We start from the raw sequence: 16,492 nt of genomic DNA, 5'->3' as shown, positions 1-16,492 counted from the left end.
TTTGGGAAACTTGGTTGGCATGGACAAGTTGGACCAATGGGTCTGTTTTAATACTCTATGACTCTACAAAGTGCTGGAAAATCTCATCAAATCTGACAGTATCTATGGACAGGGGAAGAGAGTTAACGTTTTGAGTCCAGTGTGACACAAGAACACCCAAATGCTTCACAAACGCTGCTGCTGCTGCCGCCTTTCTCCAACTTTTCCTTTTCGTTTCGGTCCCACAATGCCCAGCGCGAGCGGACCCAACATGGCGGCTGGTGAAAGTGCCCTATCTTAGCAGCGGGGAGAGCGTGAGCCGCTGGGATATGGCGGAGGCCGAGAGCTCAGAGCCCGGGCTGGAGGAGGACGAGGATGACGAGGCCGGGCGGCTGAATGTCAGCTCTCCGCGTTTTGACCCGTACCTGGCGCTGTACAGCAGCCTGCCGCCGCCGCTGCCTTTCCCCAATGTCCGCACCTTCAACAACATTGCCGAGTACCAGAGCTTCCTGAGGCGGCGGCGGCAGCAGCAGGAACCCGGGGACCCGGCCCAGGCCCAGGCCCAGGCTCAGGCCTCCGGCTGCCACAGGGCCCGCGGGCGCCGCCGCAATGCCGCCTGGCCTCCCCCGGACCCCGACAGGATCGAGCGCCTCAAGAAGCTGATGGTGGCCGAGCAGAGCAGCGACGACAGGCCCAGGCCCCTCCGGAGGGAGCGGGCCCCGAAAAATGTGCTGACCAGGATGGCCCGTGAGTAACTGAGCCCGGGGATGGAGAGGCCCCTGAGCGATATTTGCAGCGTACATGCTGCATATATTTGGAGTTATAAAGGTTCCGCCTTGAGGTTGCACCTTTTGGTGGGTGGGATCAGGGAATCAAGTTGGAAAAGGAGCCCAAACTTATCAAAAGGAGCAAGGGGATCTCGGGGTTCAAGTCCTCAAATTAAGATCAAGGGTAGGGGGCTAACAAAACCAGATAATGTTCCAAAATTGGCTCATTTCAAGAATAAGACCGAAAAGCAAAGTTAGATTAAAAACAGAAGTTGCTGGAAAAGCTCAGCAGGTCTGGCAGCATCTGTGGAGATAAATCAGAGCGAACATTGTGGGTCCGGTGACCCTTCCTCAGAACAAGGTTATATTAAACCTGGGTGGAACATTGACTGCACATAGCATTTGTAGTTTAATGGTATTTTTTTAAAAAAAAACATCTAGAGGCAGTGGGGAAGGCATTAAAAGTTGGATTGATACAGATGGTACTGAAACTCAATTTATATCTCAGAAAAGTTGAACAGGCTGGGTCTCCTTTTATGTAATTCTAAGTGCTCCCCAGACAGCAGAGTGAGGGACTGGATTATGATAGAATTTCAGTTACATCCCGTTGTACTATGAACTCCTAATTTGTTATGTTTGGCAAACAAAGCACCAAATAATAAGTATAACTATTAAGTATACTCCCTGTGAACAAATCCTCGATTGCATCAAAGACAATATAAACTCCTTTAATTCATTCAGAATGGAGCTTTGATAAGTATCAAAATAGTTGTTGTCCAAAGATTGCATCATGTGTGATTATGACGAAGGTGAACTATTCATTTTCATCCTTCTCGACCCTTCTACAGCCTTTCACTCAGTTAGCTGCACCATCCTCCAATGTGTCTTCATTAGCTGCCAGGTATCTGTGACTGCACTTTCCTGGTTCTATTCTTGCCTGCCTAATTATAGCTAAAGAATCGTTGTCAATGGGATTTGATTCCCATTCATGTGTAGTTACCAGGGATCTATCTTTGGATCCCTCCTTTTTTCCCATCTACATGCTGCTTTTCCACAACATATAAGGAAAGACATCGTTAGTTTTGACATTTCTGCTAACAACACCCAGCTCTATCTTACCACCATAACCTCCATGTTATTTTAACATTATGTACCTATGTAAAAAATACTAAGTGGGTTAAAAACATCCAATTGCAAACCACAAGCATTTTCTTTTATCATTAGATATGGTGCATACAGTTTGATTAGCATTCTTGATATAAACAGTCCACATTTCTTTCCATAGCTTGGTTGTCCTGATCAGATACGGTGGATTTAGGTAGATTGCAAATGTTTAAGGCTAGTGAAAACATAGAGTTTGGCTTGCACCAGCCATTGGCTGTAAAATGTAGCTGGCTTGAAAGCAGAAGCTTGTGTAATCCATGAATGATTTTGAGTTTCTGAATGTTAAGTGCTGCAAAGTTCAGTATTCCCAGTGCTTTGTGAGACTGGTGAAGTTGGGCATTGTTCTCCTTTGGAAGAAAGGCCAAGGAAAGATTTAATAGAGGTGTTAAAATCTCAACATTCAAGGCTATGGGCTTAGTGCAGAAAAGTGGGAATAGTGTAGGTGCTCTGAGAAGTGGAGAGGAATAATAAGGATTTTTGGGTACATGTCTATACATCCCTTAAGGTTAGCAGGTTTTAAGCAGTGTCCTACAGGAGGAGAGACTTAAAGGGAGATGTAGAGGTGATATGATTGGTAGATAGGGGATACCTGCCTTTATTTGCAGAGAACTGACAATGACAGTAAGGAAGTTATGGTAGAATTGTTTAAAAAAAAACTAGTTGGGCCACAGCTGCAGTACTGCATAGAGTTCTGGTCACTGCGTTACAGGGAGAATGAAATCACATCCGAAAGGGCACAGAGCAGATGTTTCTGGGGATGATGGCAAGAATGGAGAATTAGGCAATGAGGGATGTCTAAATTCTCTGACTGAAAATATGGCAAAGATAGAAAACTTCATCACAGATTAAAAAATACTAAGTACTGTAATCTTCAAGGATCATAAACTAGAAAGTGGGATTAGATTGAATGCATACTTTATCACTAGCATGAACATGATGGGCCAAACAGCCTAAGAACATATGAGCCAGAGTAGGCATTTCAATCCCTGATGCTTCCTCCTGTGTCATAAATAAATCTCTAGGTGTTAGTTATTGTCTTTGGTTATTGCCACTGATTTGACCATTCTCTTCAGCAACTACCTGAGGCTGAACCAGACTGCAAGTTCAGTAATGTATCTGTGTGGATATCTAAACTGTATAAAAGACTACCTGTTTCCACCTCTATAACCTTGCTCATTTCCATACCTACATCCAGTCTTCTGTTTTTGAAACCCTCATACTTAACCATTCTATTGTATTTCTGGCTTCTGTCCCATATTTTGTGTTTCATAAACTTGAGATTATTCAAGACTCAGGTATCAAATCCTAACTAGCTCCAAATCCTGTACATCTATTTCTTCTGAACTCATTTGTGTAATAAACTTTATTGATAAAACCAAAACTTGTGTGCTTATGTTACAGTAAAGTACAGCCATGTTAAACAAGAAAAACATATACAGCCTTATCAAGCCACACTTATTCTGAAATCTGACTTGTCTGCTATAACCATCAGCTAGGATCACAATATAATAGTGAACAACTCTGAAGAGACTTATTTTATAGAGATCTCAACCCATTAATCTTCCTGGAGCATTTCTGGGGGGGCAGGACAGTGGCTCAGTGGTTAGCACTGCTGCCTCAATACCAGGCTCCCTGGTTCGATTCCACCCTGGGGTGACTGTTTTTGTAGAGTTTGCATATTCTCTGTGTGCCTGCGTGGGTTTCCTCCCACAGTCCAGAGATGTGCAGGTCAGGTGGATTGGCCATGCTAAATTGCCCATATCATCCAGGGATGTGCAAGCTAAGTGGATTAGCCATTGGAAGTACAGGGTCACAGGGATAGGGTAGGTGGGGTAGGTGGGGTGGATCTGGGTGGGATGCTCTTTGGAGGGTTGGTGTGGACTCAATTGGCTGAATGGACTGCTTCCTCACTATAAGGATTCTATAATTCTACGATAATTCTTTGATTTCCAAATCAAAATCTGAGACTTTCACTGTAATTGAATGTTACAAGCATATAATTTGAAAATAATTCCTATTAGAGAAAATATGAAAAACAATGAATGTCGTGAATGGGATGAACTTATATAGAATATGGTTGTTGTAAAAACCCTTGTGTTTAATGTAAATATATCAACACAAAATATATTTGGTGATTGGAGGAAATTTTGAGAGAAACCAATTAGAAATGGTTGGGGAGATGTGTGATGAACGTGTTTAAATATAATCTTATTACTTTTGGGATCTTGGATTCAAAAGTAGAATGAGATAAATTAGGTTTTGGTTTTCAGTCCTTTTAAGTGGTGACCCTTAAGAAAAATCAGAAAAGTAATTTTATTCAGTGAATAAAGACATGAAAGAAAGCATGTGACATACTTTAGATGTTGCGAGTTGCCAGTGGAGATAATTGCTGTGTTGTTTGCTCAATGGAACTTTTACAACCTAGACCAAAGACCGTTGACTGGGGACCAAAAGCAGGTTGAGTTAAGAAGAAAAGAGCATTCCAGTAGAAGGGTAAATTTTAGTCACTGGATATCTTCAGGAGAACAGCCGGATTGAAATTTTAAGAAGTTTTAGCAATCTCAAGGTAGTGAAAATCAGAGCAGAGTCGGTGTAGTAGCCTGTCTGTATGTGTCTCAGGGAGAGACAGAAATGGAAAAAAAATCACATCTGGTGGATATGCAGAAAGCTGCCGAGAGGGATCCCTCAAAATCTTGTTAGTCCCATAAGAAATGCTAAAGTGAAGTTAGGACTGATACTTCACTTTGGTTCTGCATAAAGAATATTGCAGAGAAAATGGCTCATTCCATTTGCTGTTTATAGTAGGATCTTTCAAACTGTTTCATAGCTTTACTTTTTTTTTCTTTTTGTGTAATAAACTTCAATTGCTAAAAGTACGGTGACAGTCTTGTGTGCACATGTTCAGTGACTGACCACCATAATAATCAATATGATAAAAGTAAAGCTTATGTTTTAACAAACCAGGATTTATGCTGGAATTTGACTTGTCCAATATTGCCTTCAGTTGGGATCATAATATTTGTATTTTGTTGAAAAGAAGTCACATTCTGCTAAAGCTTTCATCCTGCACGTGGCAGAACAATTTGTGAGAGAAACAAACATATATGCAGCATAAGGAGAGAGTGAACCTCCCGCTCTTTGGGTATTTCTGACCTGTCGATGATCATGATTGCCAGATATGGTATTTCTCTGAATTAACCTGAGATGAAAGGTTTAGAAATGTGTCATGTTCTTACAGCAACATTCAAGCTCTGTGCTAACAAACGAGTGTGTTGAATTAAATCCTATAAAACAATGCTGATGTCACAAGGCATATTTAACAGACTTGTGCCTAGTCAGCTGTAGGAAGTATCAGCCTTGTATAAAAGCTTTGTAATGTGCAGTGTACATTACTCACGCTTTAATACTGTGCTGTGTCTCCACTCTCATTGATGTGACACTGCTATTTCCACAGGCAGAATAAAGCTCAGATACAATCCTGATTGCTTGGTCAATGAGTAAATCTACAGACTGACCCTTACAAATTCATTGAGCACGTTGCTCCTTTTCACATCTTTCAGTGGAAGTGCATAAAGAACATTGATAGCTTTCCCTCGTGGTTTAGTGTGTTTCTGCCCTCCATGTTGTGGCACTGACCACTTCACAGGTGATTGTTACAGGTTACTCTCAAATATAGTGACTGCAGCCTAAACCTGAGGAATGTCTCAGCACCTGTGTTTTCTGCCAAGGCCCCCAATCTTCACCATCATTCATTAGCTTGCTGACAGACAAATTGTTTGCATGGAATTTGGGTGAGGACTGCATTAGACTCAGTTCCCAAACTTGACACTCAGTCTCTGTACATCAATAACAAAACTCAGGTAAGGTCCTGGGGATGGAGAATAGCAGACCAGGAGAATCTAATCAGAATCTTTTAGGGAAGGGTTAGACTCAGGTAAAAATGCAATTAACCGAGAATTAATTTAGACAGAAGGTGATTTGTCCTTGCTCGCTAGAGTCTGAAACAGTGTGTGTTGAGAGTTAGTGGGCGTTTGTGTTGTGCAAGTTTCTGTGACAGCGTGTGAGGTGTGTTCATCTCGAGCCCTGACTTTTGCTCTTTGTTTCCCTGTAGGAGCAGCTCGCCTCCTCCAGCCAGGAGCGCAGTATGGTGTGGGCCATGGACACCTCCATGACCGCTTTCAGGGCTGCTTCGTTATTGCTCAACCAGAGGTATGCATGCAGCAGGGCGAGAGAGTGAGAGAGAGAGAAAGAGAGAGAGTGCGAATGCCTGATTTAATAGTTTTTCCAATTGTTTATTCCCATTGCTTTTTTTTGAAGAGCCTATTTATAAATTGCAAATTCAAAACCATGGTCGTTAAATTTCGACGTAATGGCACACTTCTGTCATTATGTCCCGCCATAGTTGTCCCTGAGTCAGAGGTTGTACATAATCAAGGCTGATAATTCAGTGTAGTTTGACAGAGTAATTTTATTTGAAGTAAAGAGGTGATACTTTTCTAAATTGGAGATCCTGCCTGCTAAATCGTTTGGACATAAAAAATACCAGCATGTTTTTTTGCTAATGTCAGAGGATTTCTAGTGGTCATCTGGCAAGCTTTTCTTCGTCACATTATCAAAAGCAGTTGATCTGGTGTTTTATTCCATTGCAGTTTGTGGGATTTTGTGCATAATTAGGCTGTCATTTAATGTCAACAAAGCAGTCACTGTCCTTCCAAAAGGGCATTGTTAATAGTGGACTACCTTGGGACTTACTGTGGATATTCCTTATAAATATTTGTCCTTTCCTCATCTCCCTTAAAGCTGCAATATCTCAATTATCTTACCTCTATTAGTTTTATTCCTAGTACAAAACTGATATATCAAATCCATTCATTTATAGAGAGTTTAACCCATTAAGTGTGTTTTATAATGTATTTGGATCCTGAGTAATGTTTCCATATAAGTAGTGTAAGGTCCCAGATTGTTATCTGTTATCTGTACATCATGCAATAGCACCATGTTTATAGTTATTGATGATTGTATTATCAATTTGGCACTTAGTTATCAAAAAATGATTGTAAATAAGCTTGTTGCCTCAGGAACACTCAGGTGCTGTCTTTCACCACCAATCCTCCAGAAAGGCTGTACCTTGAAATTGAAGGCAAGGCCTTTGTTGTCTGCAAAGTTTATCTAGCTAGAACATTGATATTGGATTTGATTTCTGCATGGTGAAGATATTCTTGCTGTACAGTGTAGCTTTGATGACCTCCAGTGGCAACAAGCAATAATGCATCTTTTTTTTAAACTGCACTGTTGTGCACTCTTTAATGTATATATAACTGGGAATGGTTTATTGTGTTCTCAGTACATGAAGGCAGCCCACTGGGTGAATTGTATCGTTGCGTTCAGGACAGGATAAAGGTCAATGTCCATATTCGGACTTTCAAAGGACTACGGGGTGTCTGCTCAGGATTCTTGGTTACATTCGACAAGTTCTGGAATATGGTAATAAATGCTTCCTCTTCGCTGTACACTTCACGTGAAAATAAGTCAAAGCTATTAATATTTCCTTTCCCAGTTTACCTGCCGGCTATCGTTGCAACACTTATGCTCTTTTTATTTTCCACCCTCTTAGCTATTTTGCGATAGTGGGTGTTGTCAGGCTATTTAAACGGAGGACTTACAACATAGACTGGGCTTAGTTATGTATATTTGCATCTTCCAGCAGGATCTATTAAATATGGTGATTAGGAATGCGAAACACTCATGACCACACTTTGAGTATTGTCCGTTTAAGATCACAGAGACACAATCCCTAGAGGAGAAATAACAAGGCGCATCACTTTAATCTAGTGCAACCTGGGTTTGTCCTCAGTGAAATGAGGTTACCTGAGAGATGTATCAATTTAGAAAATCATGAGAAAGTGAACTGCAGATAGAATGGGGGTCACAGTTTGGTGATAGACAGATTTAGAATTGATGGTATTGTGTTGCTTTACGCTAAAATTGATTAACATAGAATAGACTCTTGGACAGATGCCATGGAGGGAGGATGCTATTGTCACGAATTTTGGGAGCAATGATATAAGATGGCTAAATGGCCTTCCTTTTGTATGTCATTTTAAGTTATGTTTTGACTTCATCTTGATGAAAAGCAGAAACATCTCTGTGTCAATGTTCAGCTGCTGTAGTCAGAATCATAAAATCCCTACACAGTGTGGAAAGAGGCCATACAGCCCCTTGAGTCTGCACCAACCTTCCAAAAAGCATCCTGCCTCAAAACCACCCCCCACCCTATTGTGACCCCGTCTTTTCCATGACTAAGCCACCTATTTTGTATGTCCCTGGACATTATGGGGCAATTTTAGCATAGCCAATCCACCTAAACTGCGCATCTTTGGACTATGGAAGGAAACTGGAGCACCTAGTGGAAACCCACGCAAGCGTGGGGAGAATGTGCAGACTCCATACGGACTGTCAGCCAAGGCTGGAATCAAGCCTAAGACCCTGATGGTGAGAGGCAGCAGTGCTTACCACTGAACCACCCCGAGTAGGGTTGCAGTTTGTCCTAAAGTCGTGACAGAAGAGTGAGTGATTTCACAGCTTCCAGGATTTTAACAAATGTGAGATGCAGCACTCGAGCCTGTTAATTTGTCTTATCTGCCACCATTATTTCAGGCACTTGTAGATGTGGATGAGACCTTCAGGAAACCTGTCCTTGGAAAAGCCTTTTACAATGAACCAGTATTAACCGTTGGCAGGGTAAGTCGAGACTTTGACATGATGTTTTTTGAAAACTAATGGTTTTCAGGCATTCTGCTCAACTTTCTCTCTCCTCCCAGTCCAAAGCTGCTGTCTCCTGCTTGCAGGCCCCACTAGCCATTCTGTGCCCCCTTAGCCTGACTACTATCCTGCATTCATTCTGTGTGTGGGAGAACAGTGTTTGAACAAGATTTGGATAAATACATGAATAAGGAATGTTTGGAGTGATGTGGGCCAAGTGCAGGCAGGTTGGACTAATTTAGTTTGGGATTACGGTCGGCTTGGACTGAAGAGTCTGTTTCCATATTGTTTGACTCTATATTCAGTAGCAGGAACCCTGCATGATCTCATTTACTCTCTTTCTGAAGATAATATTTAAGGGAAACCTATGAAGGGTGATAGTTGTGCTGATTAAATGCACTGAAAATACTCTGGAGAGGGGGAGAGAGAAAGAAACATTACGATTTCAGCTCAGTTGATGATTTTTATTGTCATGTATCTTACAGTGAGAAAAACAGTAAAACACAGTGGAAAGTTTTCACTGCCACGAATGTTTTGCACGTAACAGCTTTAGTATTAAATATGCATTTTTAGCTACATTAAAACTGTGATTTGGTAGGGTGTGTGCTCATGGTTACATGGAGAAGTATTTTTATCTGTTTAACCTGTGCATGCCTCATACTGAATTATTTCATAAAACAGCATAGGGGGGACTACTGCTCTGTATCTAAACTATGCTGTACCTTGCCCAGGAGTGTTTAATGGACATGACAGGGATGGTTTTATGTATTAAATCTGCATTATATTTAGCCCATAATTCAGTTCGATTTAAATTATCTTTAGGCACCATGCATTGTATTGTGTTAACTAAATTTATTTTCAAATTCAGCTTTTTGATCGTCTGAAACTACAAGAAAGATCTGCAAGTGAGGAACCAGGTGCCAAAACTACAGAACAGACAGGCTGCTTACCCGAGAAGTTGGAAGGTGCTAAAGCTGAACAGGATGACAGCAAAAACCTGACCTGTGCACTTAAAACAGGACTCACGCAGGTAACCTCCGATACCTTAAACCTCTCTGCACAGAATGAAGGAGGAGACATTGATCGATCAAAGGGAAACACCAAAGAAACGAGCTTGGTGCTCAGGACATTGACAGGAGGGAAAAAGAAACTGAGAAAGAAATCCCTACCCAGGATAGATTATCAGCAGGTTTCTCAAAGACATGTCAATCAACTTTTCATCCGGGGAGAGAATGTCTTACTGATTAGTTTCATGCAATGATATCTGTCAGCACATTGAACTTTTGTACAGTTATTACACCAACAAAGTACAGAAGCAGTAAACACACCATTTATTCTGCAGAAAATTTCCAACTGCTTGGAAATCCGGCTCTTTGGAGCAGAGGAAATATTCGGAATTAGTGTTTGAGCAGAATCTCTGCTAAATGATTTTTTTAAGTCGGCAAGCTTCAGATTTGGTTCACTTTGTTGGCTAATTGTGTTTTGCTGCCTATATTTTTCAATGTTGAATTGCTGATTGGAGAACCTTTAATTGCTGTGCTCCAGTAAATGTTTTGTTTCAAAACTTTATGAATGGGGTTGTGTTTAAAACTTCACGGGCTATGTGTAATGTTGGCAAAGGTCACATTAGTTAAGCCAGAAACAGCATTTTACCAACATGGCTCTGAAATTTCCTGTGCTATATTTGTGACTAAATTGAGAAGTTTATATGTTATCTGACTGAGGAAGCTGAGCCCCATTGCAGAGAATAGTTACAGGACAATATTTGTCAAATGCAGAAAAGTTTCTGAAGGAGAACAGTTCTTGAGAAAATACTTAACTTTCCCTACCACTGTTATGTGGGTCATTTTTTTTTTGTCTAACATGTTGGACAGGACCTAAGGGTTCAGGAATTTCCCAAGACATCGTGATTGAGGGGAATGATGGAGGCGGCAGTATATTCCAGTATAAAGAGCATTGATAGGCCTTACAGCATCCTATGTTAACATGACTTTTCAATAACCAGCACTGGATTGTTGATGGTAATTACTGACACTGATAATTCTACTAAGATGTCCAGGAGTCATAGCACATGCCATCTCTCTTGCCCAGATATCCAGCAGATATTTATCCAAGTTCTGGATTTACTGATTGCCTGTTACCTTAATTGACAGCCCATCTGTTTTTTAAACAAAATCTAAATAGCTGTTTTTACCCTTTCGTCAGGTTGGAAGCAGGAGAGGACATGGGGCATGGATGTAAATTTGTGTTTCATTATTATTGGTCTGAAGTTACAGCCAGCAGCTGAGGAAGCCTGCTCCAAGAAAATCTCCTTGTTTCTCATTGTCTGAGATACATGAGGAGAGAGCAGCACCTGTTGTCTGCTATGAGGCATAGTAGCCTGATGAGGCAGCAAAGTTACAATGGTATTTGAGCAGAGTCAGCACTGTAGGGAACTGTCTTATTTATCTTGCAACCTGGTGAGTCTATTCTCTCTAGAAACATAGAAAATGGAGGATAAGCTATTCAGCCCCTTGAGCTTTCTCCACCATTCGACTAGATCAATGCTGATCTTTCTCTTTCCTGTACTATCCTTATGTTCCTTGATGTCTCTTAATTTCTAGAAACCTATTGGTCTATCTTGAACATAGAATCATGGAATCCCTACAGACTGGAAGCAGGCCATTCGAGTCCACCCCACCCTATCCCTGTAACGCCACATTTCCATGTCCAAACCACTCAAACTGTACATCTTTGGACTGTAGGAGGAAACCCATGCAGACATGAGGAGAATGTGCAAACTCCACACGAGACAGTCACCCGAGGCTGAAATTAAACCCAGGACCCTGGCGCTGTGAGGCAGTAGTGCTTACCAGAGTCACCGTGCTGCCTACATACTCCTAATGCTGAGACTTTCTCATTGGGTTCTAGATACTACAAGCTAAGGAGAAAAATTGTATATGGCTTTTGAGCCCTGTATTCCTCTTGTACGCCTCAAAGAGATCACCTCTCATTTTTGAAACTCTACAGAATATAGATCCTGTCTTTTTATAAAAGCTGGACTTAATTGACAGAAGTGTCCTGTTTGGCCCCATAGTCTACTGTATCACTAATGCATCACTCTTACCACAATTTAGTTTTGATTCTGTGACTTGTAGTGTTTTAATCTTGGTTGGAATACCATGATTTACTACTCCCAGCTCAAAACCAGATAGGATTCTGGCTGCTTCTCGCTTTCCAGTGCCCTCCCTTAAAATGATGTGTGGAGATGCTAAGTACAGACAGCTGTGATATTGCTGTCTGTGAACTCAGCTGCCACAGTCACTGCCTCATCTTATATGAGGTGTGGTAATAAGACCCTGAGGGACAATTCAAATCCTACTTTTTCAGTAAATTTTGTAGTCTGTGGGCTGACACCAGATTGTCACTAACAATACAACTGGATCTCTAATCTATAACATGAAAGGGAATCTGTCCCCCACTTCCTCTACCCAGTATATCTTGAGAAGTGGCTTGAAGTACAGATGGGCTTGGGAACAAATACTGGCCTGCTGATTTCTTTCCTGTTCTGAAAATTAAAAAGAAAATATGTACAAGCTCTTTGAGCTAAAATTCCTTGAATGAATTGGGAGTTTGTTTAAAAAAAAAAGGCCCAAGTATTTACACATTCTTTCACAATGTTAACATGAATTAGAGCCCCTCAAGCTTACTCTGCAATAAGATCATGGCCACAATCTCGCATTCCAACCAGCACATTCTAGGAAGAAAGCCAAGGTTCCGGAGGGCTGCAAACTGGATTCACCAGAAAAGCTTCAGGATTGAGGGTACTTTCAGGTATGTCAAGAAGCCATGACTTATCTCGGAGCAAAGAAGGTTAATGGTGGATTTAACTGAAGTGTTCAATATCAATTTTAAGAAAGGAGAAGTTTCCACTGCCAGGAGGGTTATGAACCAGTGGAGTCAGTGATTAATACACAGGAGACTATTCAACTCATTAAATTCATTCTGACTTTGTACAGCAATCCATAGTCCAGATTTAAAAGAATTAGCAAAAGAAGTGGAAGGTAAGGATTTTTTTTTGTTTTACAATGTAGCAGTTTATTAGAATGAAGAGCCTTGATAGAGTTGTGGATGCAGATTTAGCAGTAACTTAAGAGGTAATGACAGCAATTATGTAGAGAGAATGGTGAATAGAACTATGGGCTAGCTTTTTAGAAGAAAAGCGCTGATGGTCTGACTGATCTCTTGCACTGTACAATTCTGTGATTGCTCACACCTTTTGTGGTATGAGAATTATATATTTAAATATATCCTAATTGTTAGTGTAACTGCATGATCCCAAAAGCATACAAACCCGTCAGTTTCTTCAGAACATTAATCTGCCCCAATTCAGATGCAAACAGATCTGATTATCAGATAGATAAAGCTACTCAAATCAAGGCAGGACTAATGCATTTTCCTTGAAACACAGATTAAAGGAATGACATATCCATACTGCCTGTACCGCAGCCTCCAGAACCAGAAGCCATAAGCATAGCATTAATATCTGAAATCCTATTGCTATGCAAATCAAAACCTTAATGTACTAAGTACAGCTTTTAATAGCATTTCAGTGGTTCTTAATTTAAATGGAATATGACATTTCCCTCTTGATATTTGATTACTTATTTAATTGGGTCATTCTTGCACTAATGTACCTCTGAAAGCATGTACGTTTCATACAGCCCTTTGATGCCCGGACTTAGAAAGTTGAGTTATGGAGTGTCCTCATTTCTAAACTGACAGATTCCTCAAACATAATATAGTCTTATTCAACTCTGACAGTGTTCTTAATGTGTTGTCTGTAGGATTTTGAGATGGTGGTCATGTAAAATTTGCAGACCATATGCCCATTTAACCTGCGAATGGAAACAAGCTCAGGTATTAGTGATATGTCAGTGGTAGGAGCATAAAGAAGTTGCCTTGAATGTAAGTTATTTGTATCATAATGGTTCTGCACACTTGCATGTTTTCCTATAACATCTTGGTTTCAGTGCACAAAATGGAGTGCTGTAGTCTGATATATGCCTGCATACAGTCACGCTGAAATAAGATGGAAGTTAGATACTGAGGATACAGCTTTGGGTGATCAGGCATAGGGAGATATTAGAGAGAGCCATCCTAAGGAGGGGTAGCCAGGTACTTAAGGGTGCTACAGGTCAGGGTGATTATGTTGTTGGCAGAGATGCTAGAGGGTATCATGTACCAGGGTGTTGTAGCTTAGTTAATGTCTTCAGAGGAGTGTGCAGAAAAAAAATGGTTTACTGACTCAAGGCAGAAAAACAGCAAAAGCAAATAATCTATTCAAAAAGTCCTCAACTGCTAATTCATGATTCCAGTTTGACAGTGCTGTTTTACATTGTCAGCTATTACTGGGGATTGGAGTTAACAAAGATATTTTTCCAGTAGGTACTAGATTATTAATGACTCTGCTCCTTTTTGAGCAGGTGCATGTTAATTAAGTTGCCAGCTGCAGGGGTACCAGATGGCAAATGTAACTAGTTCACTCCTCACAACATATCAGCCTCTGAGTATCATGCCCATTATAACATCCAATTTAAGAGCTGGTTGATTACCAAGTATTGTGCTGTATGGCAGGGATTTTTAAAATCCCATTTTTCAGCCACTGTGGCCCAACTAATAGTCAAGTAGTAAAATGTGATGAACATTGAGGTAATGTTTCTCCAGGCTAAAAAAAAATTCCAAAACAAAAAGGATCTTGATGTGCCATTTGCATTTCATAGAAGAACATGAAGGACTCGTTTCAGCAATGAGGCAGATAGAAAATCAAAATGTACTTCAGTCTTCAAATTTAGTTACTGGGCAATAAGAACAGGCTGAGGGCTGATGAAATGTAAACCCAAGTTAAAAGGGAGGCAGCTTTACACCTTGAGTGAGAATACTCATCAGACCTGTACTTTGAACACTGTACAGTTCAGTCTAGCCTTGGATATTATGCCAGATTCAATATTTTAAAAAACTTATTCTTTCAGAATCGTACACTGCTTTGTGAAATTGGATTTCTTAACCCAGTATCTAAAGTAGCAGTTTGCTGGTGCATTGATGCAGTAACATCAATCCTAGAGTCATGATGGATTAGTGCTTTGGGTGAATAAAATATTGTGCAAAATTATCTGGCGATAACAACACAGTTTTGTGATTACACAACCCAAAAGGTTCCTGCTTATAGCAATGCTAAGGGGAGGGCCTTTATTTTCTCCTTCCTCTCCCGGTTCCATGATGTCCATTCCCCAAACAAACTCATCCTGCAAGTTTCTCTTCTCAACTTTAATGCCCTTTCGTTTAGGAATACAATATTTTCTGAATGTTATCCTTGATCTTATTAAAAGGATTCTGTTGAGTAAAGATCAGCACTGTGTGTAATTTAACAGAAATAAAAGTGAAAGGCCAAGGTTCCTTTGAGTAGCAATTCTAATAAAATAAACATACATTGTGAGGGGAAGGGAGTCAAATTATTACCTTTATTGACAACAGATACCGATAAAGCTCTTCTGATGATGGTACTGGTCCTACCAGCGTCAGGTCTATTTCATGTCTTAGCTGATTTCAAAATATCTACAAGAGGTGCCTCATCACAATAATAATCCAATCTTGAACATAACTGGACTTCAAGGATGTTGAGTTGGTGAGCACAAAAGTGTCTGGCCCTTAGATGGAAAGGACACGATAAAATCTAAACTGCAGTCGAGAGTACTAATGTTTTTCAGTCACTTTGTATGTAAATTTATGTTCGGCTTCTGTTTACATGAATGGAATCATGTGCATTTATCCTAAAAAGAGGGAAGTGTCATCAGTTATAACAAGCCTGTTTATGGTATCAGGCAGAGATTTTTGTTAAATTGCATTTTAGAAGTTGATATGGGAAAGATTAACCATCTGATTTAAATCTGAGGTAGAAATGCAAGTCAACAGCTAAACCAAAAGTGAAGAAAGAATGTCCTCATATTTGGGGTGCAAGAGATTTGTGAGGTAATTTGACCACTACTTATTGGTTTAGTATGTGTATCCTGAAGGAAATGAAAATCACACTGTAGCAGTTTGGTTTTCAGAGCCCAAGATCCGATTTATCGAATACTTTGGGGGTTTTGTTTTCAAATGCATCAAATTGCCATTCACTCCTCATCTATCACAGACCTGAAAATAGTTTAAATACAAGCCGAGCCCTGTGATTGTAAGAGAAGCTTCAACCAACAGCATGCATGTTCCTTTTCTCATTTCAATTAGGCACAGTACAAATAATTCTCACACTCACAAATTCCAGTTCTTTGGAAGGCATGGGATAGGAGGCTCTTAGTTTTTCCTCGTAGCAGCACATTCCATGAAAATCACTGGAGAAATATTTATATTAAACCTGTGAGTGCAAAGATAGCAGTGAAAGAAACTCATTCTTCTTTGAAATTCGCTATGCATCAAATTATGAACTTTGCATTAGTGCTTTTCCAACCCTCAGGTTGTACCTTAACAATGAAATGTTATCTCCTTGTACAAGGAAATCATTTAGGAGACTACACAAAAAAGTTTTGAAACTACTGAAGCGCACATTGATTATTTTGATGTAACTGAACATGAAAGCTTTTATTCTTCGATTCCAATTCAAACAGTGAATTGTTGAATGATTTAAAAAGTGCAGTCTGCTAATTACACACTCTCATTTCTTATTTAGGAAACAAATCACTTTTCATTACACTTTACTTGAAGTACAATCATTTATGCCTAATTATAAATGTTGTAAATGGGAAAACTGGCAAGGTTTAGACTAGGTCAAGGCATCTTACCTCTTT

General features: G+C 40.2%; 1 protein-coding gene across 1 annotated transcript; it reads left to right on the top strand.

Moving 5' to 3' along the window:
- Positions 1 to 230: 230 nt before the first annotated feature.
- On the top strand, positions 231 to 15,051 carry lsm11 (LSM11, U7 small nuclear RNA associated). Its single transcript, XM_020518267.2, has 4 exons — positions 231 to 726; positions 7,255 to 7,394; positions 8,568 to 8,651; positions 9,541 to 15,051. Exons 1-4 carry the CDS (start codon positions 309 to 311, stop codon positions 9,931 to 9,933), a joined length of 1,035 nt encoding a protein of 344 aa, XP_020373856.1. The 5' UTR covers positions 231 to 308; the 3' UTR covers positions 9,934 to 15,051.
- The last annotated feature ends 1,441 nt before the right edge of the window (positions 15,052 to 16,492 follow it).

Source organism: Rhincodon typus, chromosome 12, assembly GCF_021869965.1.
Source record: "Rhincodon typus isolate 14 chromosome 12, sRhiTyp1.1, whole genome shotgun sequence".
Lineage (NCBI taxonomy): Eukaryota > Metazoa > Chordata > Chondrichthyes > Orectolobiformes > Rhincodontidae > Rhincodon > Rhincodon typus.
This window is presented reverse-complemented; position numbering and strand designations above follow the sequence as displayed.